This window comes from Oreochromis aureus, linkage group 6, assembly GCF_013358895.1.
Source record: "Oreochromis aureus strain Israel breed Guangdong linkage group 6, ZZ_aureus, whole genome shotgun sequence".
Lineage (NCBI taxonomy): Eukaryota > Metazoa > Chordata > Actinopteri > Cichliformes > Cichlidae > Oreochromis > Oreochromis aureus.
The window spans coordinates 34,087,833-34,110,472 of NC_052947.1; the positions used below are offsets into that span (position 1 = coordinate 34,087,833).

The window sequence follows — 22,640 nt, forward strand, 5'->3', positions numbered from 1 at the left end:
CGTTATCACACAGTACGAAATTTTCAGTGGACATAACAAGCTCTACAACTCCGAGATTATCGGAGCTTACGTTACTGCTGCAGCGGTGTCACTAAACAACTCATTTTCCCATAGTTGTACGCTTCCGCTGCATACGCTGAGCATGACGTACGAACGTCATGGAAATGCGAGCCAATAGGACACGCCTGATCTTGGAGTAACACGTCATTCTAGTGGAGTGCATACCCGGCTGATAGGGAGTGATCTCGTCAACGTCGTCTCTGTGTCCTCTCGGGCATCCGTCTCCATTTATCTCCAGATGCTGTAACTCGTTTCGAACCGAACAGTTTCTTTATCGTTGTCCAGACCTAAGCTCAACTTAATATAAAAGGTAAGAGCTCGCCTTAAATTTATTCGAAAGTAGACCGCCCGAATTCTGCTTTCATTTACGAAGGGACAGGAAGTAGGTTAATGCTACATTCCGTTAGCTAACCCGGCAAGCCGTACGCGCTGGCGTTAGCATGCAGATGAGTGCCAGAGAAGTAAAGAGAGCCGGTTTTACAGCGAAGATTAATAAAATAAGGCCAACTGTTAAACTAGTCTGGCTTCTATAAACGCCACTGCTGTTATGTTGTGTTTTGGCTATCAGCATACAAAGCGTAAATAAGCATTTGAATGAGTACGAGTTCTGATAAAGACCAACTCTCACTGGTGGCTTCGTTGCTGATAATACGTGGCCTGTATGTTGTGTTGAAATCTATTCAGATTCATAAAACTCTAAAAGTTGCTCAAAATTTTGACTTTTCTTTTGTTTTTTTCCGCATTTCCTTGTACTCTGTAAAAACAACAACAACAAAAAAAACCAACATTTTTTTTTTTTAAAAAAAGGACATTCTTTTCCTCATTCCAAACTTTAATATGTCATTAGACTGTGCGGGGGCTTTTTAGTTTCTTTGCCTTAAGCATTACAATCTTAAGCGGTCAGGTGTAGTAGTAATAGAGTTGAAGAGAAATTTGAGTCATTTAATTGGTGACAGCATTAATAAAAATAAAATACACAGAAAAGTAGTATTTGCAGAAATTAGTTGTCATTCCCAAATATTGCAGTCAGTAAGAAAGGTTTGTGTATGAAGCGCATTTTGTAAACAATGGAAGTGCATGCTTTCAATAATTTACAACAGTAGATCAGTTAATCAAAGAATAACAATAGCCTGCATACCTAAACTACTGCCAAGTGGCTTAGAACAATACAACACGTGAGTAAAAAAAAAAGAATAGATTTCCCTGTGAATATAAATCTGTTGTACAAGTTCATCTTAGTTGTGTGAATCTATAATGCCTTTTCTGTTTGTTTTATGAGATGAGAATTTCTGGACCCTGTGCTGTCAGTCTTGGCTCTGGGATATGTTGACCTACACATAAGCTAGTTGGCTGAACCGGGAAAAAATTAGAAGAGATAATGTAATGTGTGAATAATAAAAACTCGTATATAATTTAATCCACGTTTAACACATTGTATGACTTGTGTTGCATGTTTTTGTAGTCCTTTGATGTTTATTCTTGACTATGTGGCTTCACACAGTGAAGAGAAAGAATGAGAGTATACAGTTGCTACAACAGCATGCTTGGCAATGATTTGCAAAAGGCGTCACTAATGTTTCAGTGACGTCCACTAACAAGGGTAGAGCTTTAAAATACCTGCAGGTTTCCTCTGCACTCTTTGAAAACTTGCTGGTCAGGTTTTCTAATGTTAAAATTTGTGCGTCATGCTTTCGAAAATCCGTTCCTTTTAATAGCACACGAGAGAAAAGATCGCAGGTATAAAGAGTAGGTGCTGACTGCAGCTAGCAGAAGAAAGCCGGTACACAGCAGAGAGGGAACATCGGAAGATTTGGAGTGGTACCATTCGGATTACCACTTCCACGCTTATTGTAATTCTTCAGTGGGACTGATAACCTCACTGTGTTATTTTTGGGGATCTTTTCCTTCTGAAGATCAGTGATGACAACCTACCAGGAGTTTATTCAACAAAATGAGGACAGAGATGGGGTGAGATTCAGCTGGAACCTCTGGCCCTCGAGCCGCCTGGAAGCCACCAGGCTGGTAGTCCCTGTCTCCTGCCTCTTCACACCTCTCAAAGAGAGGCCCAACTTGCCACCGGTCCAGTATGAGCCGGTTCTTTGCAGCCGGGCCAACTGTAAGGCAGTGCTCAACCCACTATGGTGAGTTTCACAGAAAAACAGTACTCAAGCTTATAAAGTGTATCCTTTTAATCATGCGTTTTGGTATATGTATATGATATAATTTCCTTGACCTTTAGTATTTTAGTTTCATCATTTAAAGCCACAGATGTCTGTTCCTGACATTTATTTACTAAAGTGTTATTTTTGCAAATGTAAATGTGAGTGAAAGGAGATGCAGGGATTTGAATTTGACTTTTTTTCTGACACATCAGCACTTCTAAATGCTGAGGTGTTCTTAGTATTGGGTGTGGTGCATGAGAACTGCAAACACTAAATACACCTTGTGTATATTTCAGTCACAGCCACTCTCATGACAATTAGATACAAACTCTATTTTCTTTTTTTTATTCTTATTTTTACAGTCAAGTTGACTTCAGAGCAAAAATATGGGCCTGCAACTTCTGCTTCCAGAGAAACCCTGTAAGTACTGTGGCTAAGAGCATAGTTTAGTCTTGCTGCTATTTGAAACATATCGCTGCCAAAACGTGTCTCTGCATTCATAACTTAATGTTGATGAGCTACATTCCTTTTTTAGGTTGGTTAATCTCAATATCTTTCTGTGTGTGTGTGCAGTTCCCTCCCTCCTACGCAGGCATATCAGACATGAACCAGCCAGCTGAGCTTATGCCACAGTTTTCTACAATTGAGTACATAGTACAGGTAAATACTGCATACATGTCTGCACTCTGACCTTAACAATTTGTATTAAGTCCAAAAGATGTAAGGTATAAAGGTCAACATTAACAGTTTCCAATAGTATCACATATACGTTTTTTTTAGGGATGCCTTATCTGTGACAATGACAGATGTAATAACAGAAAAGTATACATAAGTTAAATTATACAGGTGGCTTTAATGAGCATTTTAAATTGTAATTATAAAAGCACAACCACTTTGGGCCTGACGTCTGTTGTGGTTGGCATTTGTAACTATACTACTACTACTTTATAATGTATAGTGTATTCAGAAAGTTTGAATATGAGCTTCTGATGTTCACATGCCATCTCTGCTAGTCCCAGTAATACAGAAATGTATATGAAGCAAGCAGCAAACCACACAGCACCACATGAAAAGGAATGCATAAACAATAGTCTCAATTGTTTGTCACTACGTGATTATGACTGTTTGGATACAAGGCTTGTGATTTCATCAGTTTTTGACCTTACTCTCCTGCTTCTTTACAGCGTGGTCCTGCAGCTCCTCTCATCTTCCTGTATGTGGTGGACACATGTTTGGAAGAAGAAGATCTCCAGGCCCTCAAGGAGTCTCTCCAGATGTCCCTCAGTCTGCTGCCCCCCAACGCTCTTGTGGGCCTCATCACATTTGGTCGCATGGTTCAAGTTCATGAGCTGAGCTGCGAGGGGATTGCTAAGAGCTATGTGTTCCGAGGCACAAAGGACCTTACCGCCAAACAGATACAGGTAAGTCCAGCCAAAGGCCTTTGGTAGTCTGGTGTGAGTGACACACTTATTAAGGAGAAAAAAAAAACAGGAAGTCCATTTAGATTAAAAAGTACAAAAAACAAGGTTAGCTATTATCAAACGTGTAAAACCTTTGCTTTTCATTTCAGGAGATGCTGGGTTTAACAAAGCCAGCTGTAGCAGGACAACAAGGTCGTCCTTTGGCCCCTCAGGATGCTGCTGCCACTTGCAAGTACGTAGGAGCACAAACAATTCATGTTTGTCAGTTGATGGTTATTGTTTACAAAAAAAAGCAAAGCACTTTTTTTTTCTAAAACATGTGCGTGTGTGTTTTATATTCAGGTTTCTTCAGCCTGTGCATCGAGTCGATATGAATCTGACAGATTTGCTGGGAGAGCTTCAGAGAGACCCGTGGCCTGTCCCTCAGGGTAAACGGCCACTCCGATCCACTGGTGTTGCGCTGTCCGTCGCTGTCGGCCTGCTGGAGGTATGAAAGACAAAAATTTTCTCATACTGCATACAAGTGATGCTGTACTGTCAATAATCTGAAATAGAACACATAAAGCCATTTATGATCACAGAAGCAGTCATTTACATGGTTTATCTACAACTAAAGCAAATACAGTAATTCACAGCAACCTGAACTTTAGCTTCTTAAAGACAATTGTGCCACATGTACCTGTTCCGAACAGCACACGCTGTCTGATAATGATCCTCTTGACAAACAGTAAATATTCTCTGTCTGTTCAAAGGCTGTTACCTATTTGCATTGTGCTTTTTCCCTCCACTGTCAACCACCCTTCTTGTACTGCTAATCTGTGTGGTTATATAACTGATAGTACAACAGAACATTCCCCAGCTGTACTAGAATACATTTTGCTCTTTCACTGACTTCAGATTCACTGATTTGTCTTAAGGGATATGACTAAATGAATGAGTCTTTTATTTTTTATTTTTTTTCCCATATAAAGGAGAACCGCAAACGGCTTTTGGCATCAAGTATCAGCTGGCTCATTTGTTTGTTCTCTTTGAATGATAGCTCTTTGTCCCTTTGGTAAATGAATCAGCCTTTACATAGAATGTATTATCAAATACAGATGTCATATTTAAAGCAAATTCCGGCTGCTTGGTGGCTACTTGGTTGAGTTCCAAATATTTCAGTATCTCAGACCTTCCCAGACTCTTGGACTCTGGACCTCACTGTTGGAAGAGTTGGTTATGAAGTATGCCCTTTGCTTACACGTGTTCCTTGAACCATTTATTCTGACTTGTTCCCTTAATACATTTATGCTTTTATGGTTCATTCTCAAATGGACTGGTTAATGATGTTTTATTTTGTGATGTAAATTCCACTTGCACATTTTGGTTGTTATAAAAGCAAAAAAGTTTTGACGATATATTTTACAGGTGATCGTAGAATTGCTGAATGTTAACTTGGGGTATAATGATACTTGCACTAACTGAAGTCCATTTCCTGTCTCCTCAGGGTACATTCCCCAACACAGGGGCTCGTGTGATGCTTTTTATTGGAGGGCCACCCACCCAGGGCCCTGGAATGGTGGTGGGAGATGAGCTGAAAACTCCAATTCGTTCCTGGCATGACATCCAGAAAGACAATGCTCGCCATCTGAAAAAGGCCACCAAGGTAAGCGTGCAGTAGTACTTGCATTTGATTGAAACCTTTCCTTACATATTACATAAATTTAACATGTTTGTTTGTTTTTCACAGTATTATGAAGCCTTAGCCAATCGTTCAGCAACAAATGGCCACAGTATTGATATCTATGCCTGCGCCCTAGACCAGACTGGACTGCTTGAAATGAAGTGCTTATCTAATCTCACTGGGTAAGTAAGCACTATTTATTACATTCATTGAAGGTGTGTAATTGAATTAGTATGCCCTTTTAAAAAATAATTAAGAATCTTGACAATTTATTGTGCTGTGTTTCAGGGGGCACATTGTGATGGGAGACTCCTTCAATACCTCATTGTTCAAGCAAACCTTCCAGAGAGTCTTTAGTAAGGACTACAATGGTGACTTCCGCATGGCCTTCGGAGGTGTCCTGGAAGTGAAGGTAAAGGCTTGATTCAGTCCTTTAAGTTATAAGTGTGATTAATTTCTATATTGGGTTTTGTAATGATAGAACAAAGGTAACATATGTTAACTGTTGAAAACGTTGACTGTATTTCCTTCTCTGTCTGGCTTTATAGACCTCGAGAGAGCTGAAGGTTTGCGGTGCAATTGGACCGTGTGTTTCACTCAACTCAAAGTCTCCCTGTGTGTCAGAGAATGTGAGTGACTGACCCAGATATGATTTGGATTCTTTACTGTCATGTTGAGTAATCTGGGATATTTATCAAATTGCACTCTCTGTTTTGTGCAGGACTTGGGCATTGGTGGCACCAGCCAATGGAAAGTGTGCGGTCTCAACCCCTCCACTACTTTGGGCATCTATTTTGAAGTTGTGAATCAGGTAAAATAAGAACTTGAACCTCAGCATTTTAGCTTGATAGAATTACAGTAAGCTGATAAGAGTGGAAATGTTAGGACGCCAAACAATGAATAGTTGTAATGAAGAATCGTGGCTTTGTTTAGTAAAAGATTCTTCAAACAAAGGCTTTTTGTGTCTCTGTATGGGTTTTTCTTTTCTTCTTTTTTTCCCCCCTTTTCCCAGTAAAATAGAAATGGTTGTCGACTGCATTCTTACTGTTTCTACTGTTTTGTGTTTGCAGCACAATGCACCAGTCCCTCAGGGCGGACGTGGGGCAGTCCAGTTTGTAACCCAGTACCAGCACTCAAACACACAAAGAAGGATACGGGTCACCACCATCGCCAGGAAGTAAGACTCCTGTTTTATTGTTCATCTGAATTGATATGAAAACTGACCGACTAGAATGCACCTAAAAATGTGCTTAAATTAGATATGCACTTACCAAACCGGTTCCTCTTAATAAAGAAAATGTCGGGTATGTAAAATGATGGTTTAATGATCCTCCAACGCACCCAAGAAAATGACAGCTGCAACCTTTTCATTGTTCATCTAAATGGATGTGAAACATGGCCAAGTAGACTGCACCTAAAATGTACTTAAATTTGGTATGTTCTTAGGAAACTGGTTCCTCTCAATAAAGAAAATGATGGGGGTGTAAAATGTTGGTTTAATGAGGCCAAGACAATGACAGCTGCATAAATATTTTCCTCACTAGAAAGGATGTTTGCATTCCTGCAATTTAGACCAACGCCTTTGAGACCTGTTTGCATGTGCGTCATTTACACCACACCTACTGACCTCTGCTTCTCTGGTTTCTTCTATTCTCCTTATCTCTGTCCCTCCCATTCTCTTTCTCGCTTCTCTTTCTTTCTTAAACTACTCCAGCTGGGCAGATGCCCAATCTCAGATTCAGCACATCGAATCATCCTTTGACCAAGAAGCAGCTGCAGTGCTCATGGCCCGCCTGGGTGTCTTTAGGGCAGAGTCTGAAGAGGGTCCTGACGTGTTGCGTTGGCTTGACAGGCAGCTCATCCGCCTGGTAATTGACACTCCTACGCAGCAGCGTTTGCAACATGTTAACAATACATAGTTGGAATACTTCCGATACCTGTGTTGTGAATAGATACAGAGAGTGTTGATATTTATCCTCCTCCTGATGCGAATGTCATGAATGGTATGTATTTAAACCAAATTATCTTGTTCCTTTGTTTCAGTGTCAGAAATTTGGCCAGTTCAACAAAGATGATCCGACATCCTTTAGACTGTCAGAGTCTCTGTCCCTCTATCCACAGGTAATTTCTTTCAAATCTAATCTAGCCATTATTATGATTATCATACACTCCCCTAATTTAATTCATGTATGCTGGAATACTCTGCTAGGAAAAACAATGTGAACATTGTGCGAACATTTTTCTCTCCTACACCTCCAGTTTATGTTTCACTTGCGACGGTCACCATTCCTGCAAGTTTTCAACAACAGCCCAGATGAGTCATCCTACTACAGGCATCACTTTGTCAGGCAAGACCTGACCCAGTCCCTGATCATGATCCAGCCCATCCTCTACTCGTACTCCTTCCACGGACCACCAGAGGTCAGCCTCATACGCTCAACACTATCATCCTATCATCAGTGTTTTGTGTTACTCACTGGCAGCTGAACAGCCAGCTCCTGGCAAAAGTGTTTATGTTTTTGGTGCTAAATTGTTGTGCATTGTGTCATGGATGTGTTACAGCCTGTGCTCCTGGACAGTAGCAGTATCCTGCCAGATCGAATCCTGCTGATGGATACCTTCTTCCAGCTGGTTATCTACCATGGAGAGGTATGACAGCTGATTTTTCAACAAATTATCCATTAAAAATGTTATTTTAAATGCTTAAAATATTTACACAAAACATTGCATGTTGTGATACATTGGGATTTTTTCTCTTTTTTGTTCCAGACCATTGCTCAATGGCGAAAAGCAGGCTACCAAGAAATGGCCGAGTATGAGAACTTCAAACAGCTGCTGCAGGCTCCACTGGATGATGCTCAAGAGATCCTACAGACACGCTTCCCCATGCCACGCTACATTGACACTGAGCACGGAGGCTCTCAGGCTCGCTTCCTGCTCTCCAAGGTCAACCCATCGCAGACCCACAACAACCTCTATGCCTGGGGACAGGTACAGTATTAAAATATACTGTTTTATTTGCATTTGTATTTGAAACCTTTGGCCTGAAATTCTCAACTAGCCTGTTTTGTTTTTAGTTTAATGAAAGGCACCAAATTTGCAGTTTTAGTATAGTTATATCATTTGAGCTACATTCAAATATGTAAATGTAAAATTCTCAAATGTAGTGGATTTGTCTCCTGCCTCATGCATACATTTTTTTTATTTTCCATAAAGTTTTCATTTCATCTATTTGTACAAGTATACACTAAAATCCCAGGATTGACTTTAAGTCTTCTGAGACGTCCATCCTGATTGGTTTTTCACCCACAGGACAGGCAAACTGTCAGTAAATACAAGTCTCGGATAAGCTAACCTGTAGAAGATTGCTAGCTGAAAATAGCACTAATCTCTTATTTCCCAAGTCAAGGAAGAGTCAAACTATACCCTGCTTTGTACAAATACTGCAAAAAAAAGAGAAAATCTACGGAAGTCTGAGAATAGGATTATCACCAGAGCGTGGTCTTGCATAAGCCAATCTTCAAAGCGGGGCATTTTGCTCATTAAAGTGATCAGAGTTATGTCATGATGAGATGTGTTTGCAAAGTGAGTAAATCACCATTTTGCTCCTCCCTTGTTCCCGTAGGAGACAGGAGCCCCGATCCTTACTGATGACGTGAGCCTGCAGGTCTTCATGGACCACTTGAAGAAACTGGCTGTTTCCAGCTCAGCATAGAACTCTCTATTCCACCTCAAAGAGAAAAGAATTGATGCAGCATTTTTCTTCCATCGGGATCCATTAACATTTCTGCAGTTTTGTAAAGGAGCCAAACCGAGACAGTCTACTGTTTGTGCTTGTTTCAGTTTGCTGTTTGGAGGCCAATGTGATGTTTATACGACACAAAAAAGGGTGATGGCACATTGGTATATTTTAAAAAAAAAAGAAAAGAAAAGATAGTAATAACATGTCTACTCGTTTTCAATAAACAGCTTATTTATGAGAAATGTTTCCAGTTTCCACAACCAAACTTTCCTCATATCAATAATATCCCTACTTCTGTTTAATATTTGGTATTACCTCTGACATGCAGAATGATTAGACTAATACTTTCATCTATTTTTTTCTTTTTGTTATAAAATTTGTATCTACTGCATCGCACTGTGTATAAGGTGCTGTTTAATAGGATGATTATTTGTGTCTGCTTTTGTCTATAGCTAAATTTGACATGTCTAGAAATGTTTTCATTAATAAATTATAATGGTACCACTTGTTTGAAAAATGTCCATTCCAACTTTATTTATAGAGCACTTTAAAAACAACATGGTGGACCAAAGTGCTTTCCAGTAAAAAACTGAGATAAAAGTTAAAAACCATTAAACAGACAAAAAAATAAATATAAATAACAATAAAATAAATAAATGAAAAAAGATAAAAATAAATCAGTATGTATTAAATATTAAAACATGAGTAAAATAGACAATAAAATATACAATAAATAAAATTAACAAAATAAAAAGATTAAGAGCAACCTAAAACTGACTACAAGCTGACTCTGGTACTACTCCTAAAAAGCCTTGGAAAAAGGAGTATTTTTAAAAGTGATTTGAAGATTTCAAGTGTTGGTGCCAGCCTAATATGGAGTGGCAGCTTATTCCATAATTTGCAGGCCACAACAGCGAAAGCTTGGTCACCCCGGTGTTTCAGTCTCGACATGAGGACAGCAAGGAGTGACTGGTCAGTTGATCTAAGAAAGCTTTGTGACTCTTGTGAATCACTTTACTTGAAGATGGTACAGTTTAGGTCAAATCTGCCTAAGATCTTAAATGTTTTCTGTGAATTTTCTCTCCCTGAATAATTCTGATTAATATTCTGAGGAATGGAAGTGTGGTGTGAATGAGACACGGCGGGTCCAGAGATCATAGTTTCGAGCCATCTTTATTGACTGCGGCTGCCAGCTGCACATGCATCACACCACAATACAACTCGCAACTCCAGTTACCTCCTTGCATGTGCGTCCACACGGCTCCGCAGTCCACGCCCCACCACAGGAAGTTAATCAGTTCAGCTCAATTGTGACTGAGTATGTTCTCTATGACAAACATTTAGATATTCTTTTTCGGAGTGTACTATAATCCTGTCCTATTCACTATCTCATTCTCCACAACCCAGGTGCACTGTCAGGTGTCTCCTGAACTCAAACTTTATTATATTGTACAGCTGTATAAAAGACTGTTACTGTTTTTTGTAGAACAGGAAAACCACATAGTCTTTCCTTGCACTTGTATAATAGGTGTAAAATCATGTTTTGTCATCAGCTCTGGATTTTCTCTTGGCAAACATGCTCAGTGCAGACACCAAGGTTCTTGAACAGAATAAAGAATACTCTTTACTGTCTAGCATTGCAAATGTGAAAGGTTGCGTGCAAGTGTGAGCACTGGAATGGCATGAACCGTGCTGCTGCTACAGTCTACATCCTCTGTGCAGATTGGACGCAACACCCAATACCCAAACAATTGTCTTTTTTTTTCATTCACTGCTACTGTATGAAAAGCCCACATAGAACACAATCCCAATCATAAAACCACTCACACACCATCTACTATCACTGTAAGCTGATTTCAGAGCACCCAGACCGTATGATTTCGAGGATCAGTGAACGGCAGATTATGAAGACTAATCCTTAGGGGCTATCTGTTTAGAGGCACATTCTACTCTTAGCAGCTTTAAGTGGAAGTTGCTGTGGAAATACAAATGAATGCTGTGTCTGTCAAGAGCTTAGCCCTTACTATGTGCGCTATGAGATTGCATATGCTTTAAAGGTATTCATGACCAAATCACAACATACAGTGCAATGGCTTTTAATCTCTTTTGACATGGATAGTTGTGCATACTATCAAAATATCCTTGTAAGTCTATGCATTTTGCAGTTAAAAATGGCTATGCTGCATGTATTTTGTGGTCATATAGAACATGGATATGAAATAATCTCCTGAAGGAAAATTTGTTTCTGTTAATCTGTGTGTCTATATACTTGGTCATCTTGATTCGTGCAAAAGCTGTCACCCAAAGATGTTCCAAGGGACAAAAGAACATTACAATTGCTTTTAGTGCTTTAGTTTTTTTTTTCCTTTTTTTTCTTTTTTTTTCTTCTTCCATCAATGATAATTCATGACGCTTGTGCCCTAAGCTTAGGAAAAGCTGCAAGGAAATGTGCCAACTTATTTTGTCCTATCAAATCCTAACATTTCAGTTGTATTTTTCTATCCCAGCAACTAGAGAAATCAATTCTGGCTCCTGTGCCTGAAAGCTAAGATGTCTATGCACTACCAGTCAAAAGTTTGGACACACCTTCTCATGGTTTCTCTCATGGTTTTTCTTTATTTTTACTGCTTTCTACATTGTATATACAAACTGAAGACATCAAATATATGAAGTAAGATATATGGAATTACGTAGCAAGTAATTATATTTTAGATTCCTTAAAATAGCCACCCTATGCTTTGTTGACAGGCCTGCAAACCCTTGGCCTTCTCTCAATAAGCTTCATGATGTAGTCATCTGAAATGGTTTTCACTTCACAGGTGTGCCTTTTCAGGGTTCATTTGTGGAATTTCTTGCCTTCTTAATGGGGTTGGGATCAGCAGGTGTGTTGTGCAGAAGTCAGGTTGGTGCACAGCTGACAGCCCTATTTGACAACTATTAGAATTCATATTATGACAAGAACCAGTCAGCTAAGTAAAGAGAAATGACAGTTCATCATTACTTTAAGAACTGAAGGTCTAAAAGGGTAAAAAAAAAAAAAAGAAGGATAAATTCATCCGAGTCACCAGCCTCAGAAATTACAAGTTAACAGATTAGAGCCCACACAGAGTTGTCTGCCACACAGAGTTCCAGCAGCAGACACATCTCTACATCAACTGTTCAGAGGAGACTTCACAAATCCAGCCTTAATGCCTCAAATAGCTGCAATGCAACCACTACTAAGGAAAAGCAACAAGCGGAGAGATTTGTTTGGACCCAGAAACACAAGGAGTGGACATTATACCAGTCGAAATTTGGACTTTGGTCTGATGAGTCCAAATTTGAGATCTTTGGTTCCACCCGCCGTGTCTTTGTTGAACTCTGACAAGTTGAACACATGGTCTCTACTTTCCTGTTTCCCACTGTGAAGCATGGAAGAGGTGTGATGGTGTGGGGGAGCTTTTTTCTTTCTGACACTGTTGGAGATTTATTGAAAATTGAAGGCACACTGAACCAACATGGCTACCACAGCATCCTGCAGCGACATGCCACGCCATCCGATGAACAGCAGTGACAATGTGTGAACTACCTCAGCTGCAAGATGATTTGTGCATTTAGTATCTCTTACAGCATCCTGACTGTGACTGTGAAGAGCATGGCGACAACTGTGGACACAAGGTCAAAGCCAAGAACCCATGGACATGAGCAACTGTTGTATTTCCTTCCCTTAAGATACTCTTCCAGGCCTTTACTGCCTTCAGGTACTGATTGTTTGTGACTCTTCCTGCACTCAGTTTTGTCTTCTGTGATGGAAAATATGTCGTATGGCAGCGGTCCCCAACCTTTTTTGCGCCACGGAACGGTTTATGTCCGACAATATTTTCATGGACCAGCCTTTAAGGTGTCCCAGATAAATACAGCAAAATAAAACCAGTACCGGTACCTAAGAAAGAAGAATTATTCATAACACACAGGGAAAGACCCAGGGAAACCGAGTTAACGATAAAAATGCTTAAAAAAAACAATAAAACTCCTGAGAACCATAAATTTAACACCCGAGCCTCAACTCTCGCGGCCCGGTACCAAACGACTCACGGACCGTGGCTCGGGGGTTGGGGACCCCTGCTGTATGGCCATGCCTCGAGAAACTCCTGGTTTGCTTTAACAGTATTCTTCGAGTCATTAGGACTGTAATGCCTTCTGAGCAGATAGTATGGACACTGCAGAATAAATCCTGCTACTTCTATCAGCAATCACATTATCAGTAAACACTAATGACCCGGTTCCATTGGCCCTTCCATAACATTGCCACCATATTTGATAGATAATTTGGTATTCTTTATAAACTGTTTCTTTCCTTTTATACACTTTTCTCTTCTCATCATTCTAGTTCAAGTTAATCTTGGTTTCATGTGTCCAAAGATTTTTTTTCTTTGCAGTACTGCGAAGGCTTTTTTAGATGTTTTCTGGCTAAATATAATCTTCCTGATCTTCAGTGTAATCACTGGTCTGCAACTTATTGTAAAATCTCTGCATTTGCATTCATGAATGTCTCTTGATTTTGCAGACTCTGAAAATAATATGCCTACCTCCTTGTGACATCCTCTCACTCCTGTTTGGTCACGGACGTTTAATTTGGAGGATATTTTGAAGTGGTAACCAAAGAAAGAGTATTGTGATCATCATTCCTGCTTTTCCAGGCCTTTTGGTGTTGCTGAGCTGACCAGTGCATTCATTCTTTTTTAGATTATTGATTTGGGCACCCCTAAATATTTTGCTATCTATCTGATTTTGACTATTCAGGTTAATGATGTCCTACCTCATTTTCATTGACATTCCTTTGGACTTCATCTTGAGAGTTCCAGGGAATAGCTGGATTAAACTACGGCAACTACAAGTGCAACACTTAACTTTAGATTAACACTCCAGATCCTTTATCTGTCTAATCTCTCATAAAGTAATGGGGGAACTGGTATTCTTATCAGTCATCTGTCTAATTGCCTTTGAGCCTCTAAAACTGAGTATAAAAATTGTTCATTATTCCTAAACAGTCGGTGCAATGCTTTTGTTAAATCCCTTGGATTAAAGATGAAAGTCTTCAGTTTTTGCATACCAATAAGATACTTACATAGGTCTGCTAAGTGCAGTATTATACCACAGAAGTAAACTACTGCTGTGGACCACTGTACATCCTGTCACTCCTGTTTGGCCACAGATATTTTGGCTAAAGCGAGAGTACACTACATCCATTCTCTGGATCTACTCTATGCTCTCCTCCTTGCTACACTGCCATGCTACTTTTCTTTCTCTCCTGTGAGGGGGTTTGTTTTACAATAGTCATATTTAAACTTGTGGCATAAGCAGATTTTGACTTGTAGATGGATTACTGTCCATGAAGTGCCTCCCAAGATAACAAAAAAAAAAAAAATCAAATCAAATAAAAAAAAAATCTTTTGGAGAGTAAAACTATCTGAAATATTATCTACTTTGATCACAACGCTATATACAACTTGTAATTAGTTGAAGTGCTTGAACAATTGTGCTTAGTCATTTGCCTTAATGCCCTAAACATTTGTCAGTGCTAACAAAGAAGGAGAAATGCCATTCCCAGTGTGCACAAGTAAAAAAAACACTGCTTTGTTTTACATGCTTTGACAACTTCAGCTACCATCCAAAAACCGAAAGCCCTGGCTATTCCAAAGTTATGGTTCCTAACCAAGAGTATACATTAAAAAAAGCTGGACTTTAAGTTCAAGAGAACTGGAGAACATCTATTTTGCTTAGCTTTATACTGTGTTGATATGAATACTGAATCAATCTTAATTTCCATTGGTGGATGCCGTGTGCATAGTAAAACTCTGACACATTTGTGAACTGAATTATTGTGCTCAAAGTCTTGGTTGGATGTGTGATTGGATTTCCCACATTACAGGAAAAGACTGGTTAACTTAAAAGCGCGGATTAACTTCTTGTCACAAGCTTAAGAGACGGCCTATGACCAGCACAGAGACGTCATAAGCAGTTTACAAGACTGTAGACAAGTGCAGTGCCTTAAAAATTATTTGACTCCTGAGCTCTTAGTTTGTTGCATATTTTTCACACTCATATGTTTCAGATCAAACAAATGTTAAGTAGAAAAAAACAACCCAAATGAATACAGAATGCCATTTTTAAATGATGATTTCATTTATTAAGAGAGAAAAATTATCCAAACCTATGTGAAAAAGTAATTGCCCCCTGAACCTAATAATTGGTTGTGTTACCCTTGGCAACAAGAACTGCAATCAAGTATTTGTGAGTCTTTCACATCATGGTAGGGGGGATTTTGGTATTCTGTTCTTTGCAGAATTATTTTAATTCAACCACATTGGAAGGTTTTTTTTAAGCATTAACTGTCTGTTTAAGATTATGCCAAAGCGTCTGTGTAGGTCCTTAGTTATCCAGGTCATTCTAGTCTAAGGAGCTTTGAAAGAAAATGACTAGACTTCTTAAGGTTTCTTGAAGACTTTCACTTCTCATCCGAGAAGAACTGAAGAAGCTTGTTGGATGAAATGTCTTCGAGATACTTAAAGAAGTCCAGTCGCTGTCTTTCCAAGCTCCTTAGATAATGCCAAAGCATCTCAATAGAATTTAAGTGTAGAGTTTGACTAGGTCACTCCAAAGCATTCATTTAGGTGCACTCGCTATTCTAGTCCTGCTACATAACCCAAGTGTGCTAGAGCTTTAGGGCACAAACTGATGGCTGGACATTCTTCTTCAGGATTTTATGGTAGCACATTCATGGTTCATGTTTATGCCGATTTAACAGGACTCAGACTTTCCAATAAACATTAAACTTTTGTTTCATCAGTCCACAGAATATTTTTCTGGGGATTGTTTTGGGCGAATGTGAGATGGCCTTTGTGTTCTTCTTGGTCAGCAGCGGTTTTCTCTTTGGAATTCTCCCAATTTGCCATTTTTGCCCAGTCTCTTCCTTATTTTTTAATCATGAACACTGACCTTAACTGTGGAAAGTCAGGCCTGCAGTTCTTTAGGTGTTGTTCTGGCTTTTTTGTGTGTGTGGCTTCCTGGATTAATTATCAACACATTCTTAGAGAAACTTTGGTATTCCAGCCTCTCCTGGGAAGGCTCACCGCTGTTCCAAGTTTTCTCCATTTGTGGATAATGGTGCCCACTATGATTCACTGGAGTCCCAGAGCCTTAGAAATGGTTTTGTAACCCTTTGCGGACTGGTAGATGTCAGTTAAAGATTAATCCAACAACAGCAAATGTTTCCCTCACGTCTTAATCATCTTTGAGCTTATAAGGTGTTTAATACCTTGCCCTACTATGCTAGTATGACTAGCAGTTTGTTCATGAGTATTTGGGACACAATGGTAGACAGCTCTGGCCTGTTTTATCAGTTTCCGTAGTCATGTTGAAGTGCGGATTAGCTTCCCAGGCTGAAAATGACAGCATGTTGCTGGGGTAACAGAGACGGCAGTCCTATTTGCCCTCTTTTTCCCCTGGGGTTGTAAATATTTATTGTCTTTATTGTACAGGAGCCCAAATTTTTTGTTTTTTTGTTTTATAAGCACGTTTCCAGCAAAATTCAGATTAGAAGTCATTCGCTGAGGACTCTCGGCGCCTGGCCTCTAGAGTCTGCCGTTTTCTCTGCTTATATCAGTGAGCAGAGCTCAAGCCCGTTGAGCTCTGCTCACTTTTGATTTTGTCCGGAGCAGCTGCAGGCTCATCATCCTCCCCACATGACCTCCCCTCTAAATGCAAGAGCGCAGGTCAGCTTCTCTGAAAACAAAACCAACTCTCAGAAATGAAGGCGAGAAGTAGAAAGTGTTGCAATGAATTTCAAATGAGCTCTTATGCAACTGAATTCTATTAGATTTCATTCATTTTAAGAACTGAATGAACTGTTGAGGACATTATAGATATTCTTTATTCATCTGTAATGTTTTAAGTCTGATACTTAATGCTAAACAGCCACTATTCTTATATTATGGAATACAGTTACTAAGTGTCTTCCAAATAGTGGACTATTGAGATGTCAGAAGAAAGTCTCTTTTAACTGTATTGCTTTAAAAATAGCTTGTTGAAGCTGAACTCTCAGGATCAACCATATGAACTGTTTTATAGGTCTGAGATTTTGGATTTTAATTTTCCGCTCCGTGAAAATACACTGACATATCCCAGAATAACCTCTTAGAGCTTTCACTTTTAAACTCTTGATGCATCTTTTTTTAATGTTTCAGTGGTAACTTCCTACGCATCAGTCTTATAATCGCCTTGCAGCTGATAAATTGTTAGGGATGGAGGGAGGGGAGGCGTAAATAACGGCGAGAGGGAGTGAGGGAGAGAGCGTCATAAGAAAATCCCAGACTTTGTCAAATCCTCACACAACGTGACATCCTATAGGCTGGACACTCGTGGGGCAGCGCGTGTGAAAATGACGGAAATATGACATTTTGGCGCACAGCTGAGCTCTTTCGGAGATGATGTTTGCACTTTGTGCATCAGTGGAAGTTGTTGAAAACTGCGGAGTGCCAAATGTGATCATCGCCTCACCTGTTGTGTTTTGAAATTAGCTGCGGCTCGCGCGTCCCTCCTACTTCGCACCCATGAACTTTTCGGAACGCCGCGCGCTGCCTCATCCTTTACGCAGACAATGAGGATGAGCCGCCGATCCAGGACCCTTCTGTCGCTTAGCTTGAACTTCTTCGCCCTGTTTTTCTCCATAACCGCGTTCATAACTACTTACTGGTGCGTCGGGACGCAGAGAGTGCCCAAGCCAAAGTGCAGCAAGCTGCGAACGCACCAGTGTATAGACTACGGGGTGAACGAAACAGACCCCAACAAAGTGGTGTACAGCTGGGAGACAGGCGACGACAGGTTCCTGTTCCGTCAGTTCCACACCGGCATCTGGATCTCATGCGAGGAAAATATTCACGATGAAAGTAAGAAGGTGTGTGTGTGTAGTGCGTGAATGCTTTTTATTAGTTAACACAGCAGCTGGAATGATTACATACTACTATGGTTCTTTTTCCTGACTTAAGAGAAACACATAACTATTCATTTAACACAACGATAATCTCGGCAATAAAAGCTTCTGTAAGTGAAGAAAAATGGCACATGCTCCAATACATGATTATGAAGGAATGGCTTTGAAATCAGTGTAAAAACTTTAACCATTTGGGGCTATTTTTTCTTATTATTTATAATCTTTTTTAATCTTTTGTTTTAATTTTTCATAATTGTTACCATCATCAAACTTTACAATACTCTGTTACCTGAGCTGATGTAAGCATTAACCAACAACCATTCAAAATTTAAAATAGTCAAATGAATTTAAAAAAAAAAAAAAAGAAAAGAAAAAAAAAGCAAATAGTCATTTTTATAAATTTGCCATTTTAATCTCCTCCTTTGTCAAAATACAACATTTAGTTAAAATGGCGATTGGCTGCTCCTTCAGAGATTTTCTTTCCTTCTTTTTTTAAATGGCTCTCCATTTGTGTCATTATGGCTTAGAAAAGTAAACAGCAGCACTTGAAAGCTTGAGTCTGAAATCGTTTAATTCACTTTTTTATCATTATTTATTTTTTAAGGGAGACAAAGTGGCACTTAGATCCCCAGCTGGCAGGCTGTCTGGGACTTGAATGGTGTGTTGCTTGAGTTACTCACTAAGTCTGACCATTATGGAGTATTGTAAATTAATAACAGAGGGCTCAAGAGGGTGGATTATACATGTGTCAGAGGAGTGATCATGACCATGAAAAGTTCAGGGACAAAAGGTGTGATCAGCCCAGATTAGTCCTCTCTCTGTTTAGTTTATTACAGCTGGATAAGGAATTGCTGCAGTATCTGTCTGTCAGCTCTGTAATACGTCATGACAACCTGTGCTGATAATCTGTGTTTTTGCGATGTACTAGAAACAAACCACAAATTCAAAATATCCAAGAAGCAATTGCAATAACACATTTTTATCTCATCAAGTGACTGTGGGATGGTGAGGAGGAAGGGGGTGCTGAGACAGCTTGAGTTAATAAGGATTATGTAACAGAGGCCTTGATGAGTTTTTCCTCAAAACAGCTGTTGCCACCCTCCTTCTACCTGATTAAAGCGTTCCACTTGCAACAAATCCAGTGGCATGCTCTGGTCAACAGATGGAAAACATCATGTCTGCAGGAATCCTTAGTGTCACTGGTTATTTTGTATCCCATTTGTCACAGGCTGTCATTATGCCACAGTTTTTGAGCGAATCCGTGTTTTCAAAGTGCATATATATGTAAATCAGTAATAAATAATAAATCATGACAGCATGTCATCTTCTGCTGTGTTTCTAGGTGAGAGATGTCGAAGTTTTATTGATTTAGCCCCTGCATCAGAAAAAGGTGAGTGCTATCTGCTTAACCTTGGTTATCAAAACTCTTTAAGCCCTCTAATTCTTATCCCATTTTCATTCACTGAGCTGTACTTCCCCATGTTTGTGAATATTTCTGCATCACTGTAACATCTTGGTCCGTTCTAATTTAATCAGCAACTGTCAGTTCAAGACTGTTTTAATGTGAAATCATGAAGGAGGGCTCACGCATTCAATTTAAAGTTTTACAGATGTTTAGCTGTGATGACACTTTCACTTGAGAAATGCTTAATTCCTGTCAGTCTGTCTGTCAAGATAAGCAAAAAATTGAGAAGCGGAGTGAAGAGGAGTTGAAATGTCTGATCATCATGTGCAGCCAGATTATATTCCACTAGATTAATTGGAAGGCTGAATAAAGCTTTCTGTAAACCGGAAAGCTTTGACATCAGTTCAAGTAGCACTTCATATGAGATCGTCATGTTACTTTCACCCCACATTAAGTCTGACTATCCAGTGAGATTGAGATGTTAGATGACAATAAATCAAAATCTTCCATGTAAATAAAGAATCTTCATCTTAATTTATGTTATTGTGCATTTTTGTTTGTTTTTGGGGCATTTTTCAGGGATGCTGTGGTTGTCACTTGTTTCTGAGATGTTGTACATTATTCTGCTGGTGGTTGGCTTCAGTCTCATGTGTTTGGAGCTAGTGCACTCCAGCAATGTCATTGATGGACTCAAACTCAATGCCTTCGCTGCCATCTTTACAGTGCTTTCAGGTAGTGTGCTTGATTCTATTTTTCATTAACTTTAATGCTTTTGTGACATTTCCTGCAGTGTACTGTATTCAAGTATCTGATTCTTGTTTCTAAGATTGTCATTTATCTTCGTAAGTCAGCTTTTGAAGTACAACATAACAAACATATCCTGGTTAATCTGTTGATAAGGAGGGAACTGTCCTTGAACCCGAGAAACATCCCTCTGGTTTCCTTGTAATGATCAGAAATAAATCTGAACTCAATTCAAAATCTAAAAAAGAAACAGAAGCCTTGAGAAGAAAGCAGAGTGTCAGCTGAACATGTTTTTCACTTCTTTTTCACTCTTTTCTTCACTCCAAAATAACAGTTTGTAAATGAACCTTAGCAAATTACTTGGATGGGGATTTAAGGTTATCTACACCTGGATAACATCACTGTTTTTACTTAAAATATTCATATTTCCATACCCATGGAAAGGGCTGATTCTGCACTCGAAAGAAATCATCAAAGTATTTTTTTAATACTGTTCTTCTTTTCTGTTTGTACACTGGATCAGAAAAGCTTACTAACAATATACTGTGCATATGATTTCAGGTCTTCTTGGCATGGTGGCTCATGTCATGTACACACAGGTTTTCCAGGTCACCGTCAGCCTTGGCCCACCAGATTGGAGGCCCTACAACTGGGACTATGGCTGGTCTTTCTGGTAAGACTCTGCAAACATCCACCTCAGTACAGATAATTTTATACGCTGTGTTATTTATAGTGTTACATAGATAGAGTTAAGTCAAATCGTTCTTTAAGAAACAGGATGAAGTCCACTCTGCATGTCGCTGCCTCACACTGTCAGCAGAAGCTCTGATCTCACCTCTCTTCAGCATCACTGTCTGTAATGAAAAAAGCCCAAAGCTCTCGTGTTATGGTAGGATTAGGCTTTGGTGTCCAAAGCCCCAGTGCGGGTGTGATTAGAATTGCATAAGGGAATAATATTTTACTCCTTTACAATATGCACAGTATGCTGAAAATTCATTTTGGAGGCTAAACAATTCTTGACCTTCTGTGGGAATTATCCAGTCTGCATGAAAACGACATGGGATGATGATTTGATTGTCTGACCTCACATGCGAACCAGCCTGCTTGAGGAGACCAGAGGGACTTAAAGTGATTGGCACTAATCTTACCAAATACAGTGTCACGGTATTGAGGGTAAAACGTCAGAATGCCTCACCACACTGAAGCGCACCATTAGGTTTTCACTTTTTTTGTTAGTTTTTTTTCAGCTACCATATCTGTTTATTAAAATATGAATTTTCTTGCTGTTTTATATCAGCATGGCCTGGGCTTCCTTCACCTGCTGTATGGGTGCATCTGTCACCACCCTCAACTCCTATACGAAGACCGTCATTGAGTTCAGACACAAACGCAAGACCTTCGAGCAAAGCATCAGGGAGGAGGACGCACGGGAGGCATTCGGATATTTCCGGGAGCACTCTGTGCACTCCATCTCCAAATCTGTGGATTATTACTCTAGTCAGACCCTAAAGAGTGGCAGGAAAACTCCTATACCAGGTGACTCTCTGGACTTCAGTGACATTGCAAATTCTTTGGGGGAAGAGCAGTGCTGAGTGAGACAGGACAGTAGGTGGCGACATTTCTCTCAATGTGGCATCTCATTGGACTGAAGCATAGTTGTCTTTGGTAAGTGTTCACTGTGGGACCAACACCTACAAAGATAACAGGCCGCGGTGACACATTTTTAATACTGCCTTAATGAAAACCCATCATGAAGGTTCAAGTCATATAAGTTTAAAGTTGGAAAATTGCAGCTGACAAATGGGAAAAGTGGACATGAAGGTGTTTTTTTTTCCTTTTGTGCAGCTTACCACGATGTAGATTTAAAATATAATGTTAAGTGTATCTATACTGTTTCAAAAGAATGAGTGTCTCTCTAATGCTTCTAGCCTTATTAGACATGTTCAGTCAGAAAATCTAACTGGGTTTTCATTATTGTGAATCAAAGCCATAAATATATACTGCAAATGATGTGCCTGTTTACAGTATTTATAGTACTATTTATTGTAAAATAGATGTCAATTATGTTTGTACACAGAATGATTGTTGGTAATAATGTATCATTTTTCTTTTGAATGTTCACCTTGGCTAAGTTTGATGGTCTCATAAAGCTCAAATAATTATCTGCAAAACACTTTTGATGGACTAGAATTTTTTTTTTTAAACTGGAAAAGAAAATTACCACAGAGAATAAAATTCCCATAAACACTAGCACTATTGGAGTGATCACAGTCAGTACACCACATTTCTAACAGTGTAAGTCATTTTCATTTGATGATTCTGCTTTAACTGGAGAAAAGTAGAAACTTTATGATGGTTCTGCAGAGTGTTTCAGGCAAGTATGATGAATATTAAAGTTCCCCATTTCAAAATTGTGTTTTGATTGACTGTTACTTCCCCGCCACAAACACATCTGGGGTTTTTAGTGTGATA

The 22,640-nt window shown here is 39.4% G+C and overlaps 2 protein-coding genes across 2 annotated transcripts; both read left to right on the forward strand.

Moving 5' to 3' along the window:
* The first annotated feature begins 207 nt into the window (after positions 1-207).
* Positions 208-9,565, forward strand: sec23b (SEC23 homolog B, coat complex II component). The gene is made up of 19 exons (XM_031753818.2): positions 208-370; positions 1,974-2,201; positions 2,585-2,642; positions 2,796-2,882; positions 3,407-3,643; positions 3,793-3,875; positions 3,986-4,130; positions 5,130-5,288; positions 5,373-5,488; positions 5,595-5,718; positions 5,855-5,935; positions 6,028-6,117; positions 6,377-6,483; positions 7,021-7,174; positions 7,350-7,427; positions 7,566-7,727; positions 7,869-7,955; positions 8,076-8,297; positions 8,932-9,565. The coding sequence occupies exons 2-19, from the start codon at positions 1,981-1,983 to the stop codon at positions 9,019-9,021; spliced, it is 2,301 nt and encodes a 766-aa protein (XP_031609678.1). The 5' UTR covers positions 208-370; positions 1,974-1,980; the 3' UTR covers positions 9,022-9,565.
* A 7,826-nt stretch (positions 9,566-17,391) lies between these two features.
* On the forward strand, positions 17,392-22,571 carry LOC116331734 (germ cell-specific gene 1-like protein). Its single transcript, XM_031754515.2, has 5 exons — positions 17,392-17,975; positions 19,362-19,409; positions 20,004-20,156; positions 20,730-20,841; positions 21,466-22,571. The coding sequence occupies exons 1-5, from the start codon at positions 17,687-17,689 to the stop codon at positions 21,758-21,760; spliced, it is 897 nt and encodes a 298-aa protein (XP_031610375.1). The 5' UTR covers positions 17,392-17,686; the 3' UTR covers positions 21,761-22,571.
* The last annotated feature ends 69 nt before the right edge of the window (positions 22,572-22,640 follow it).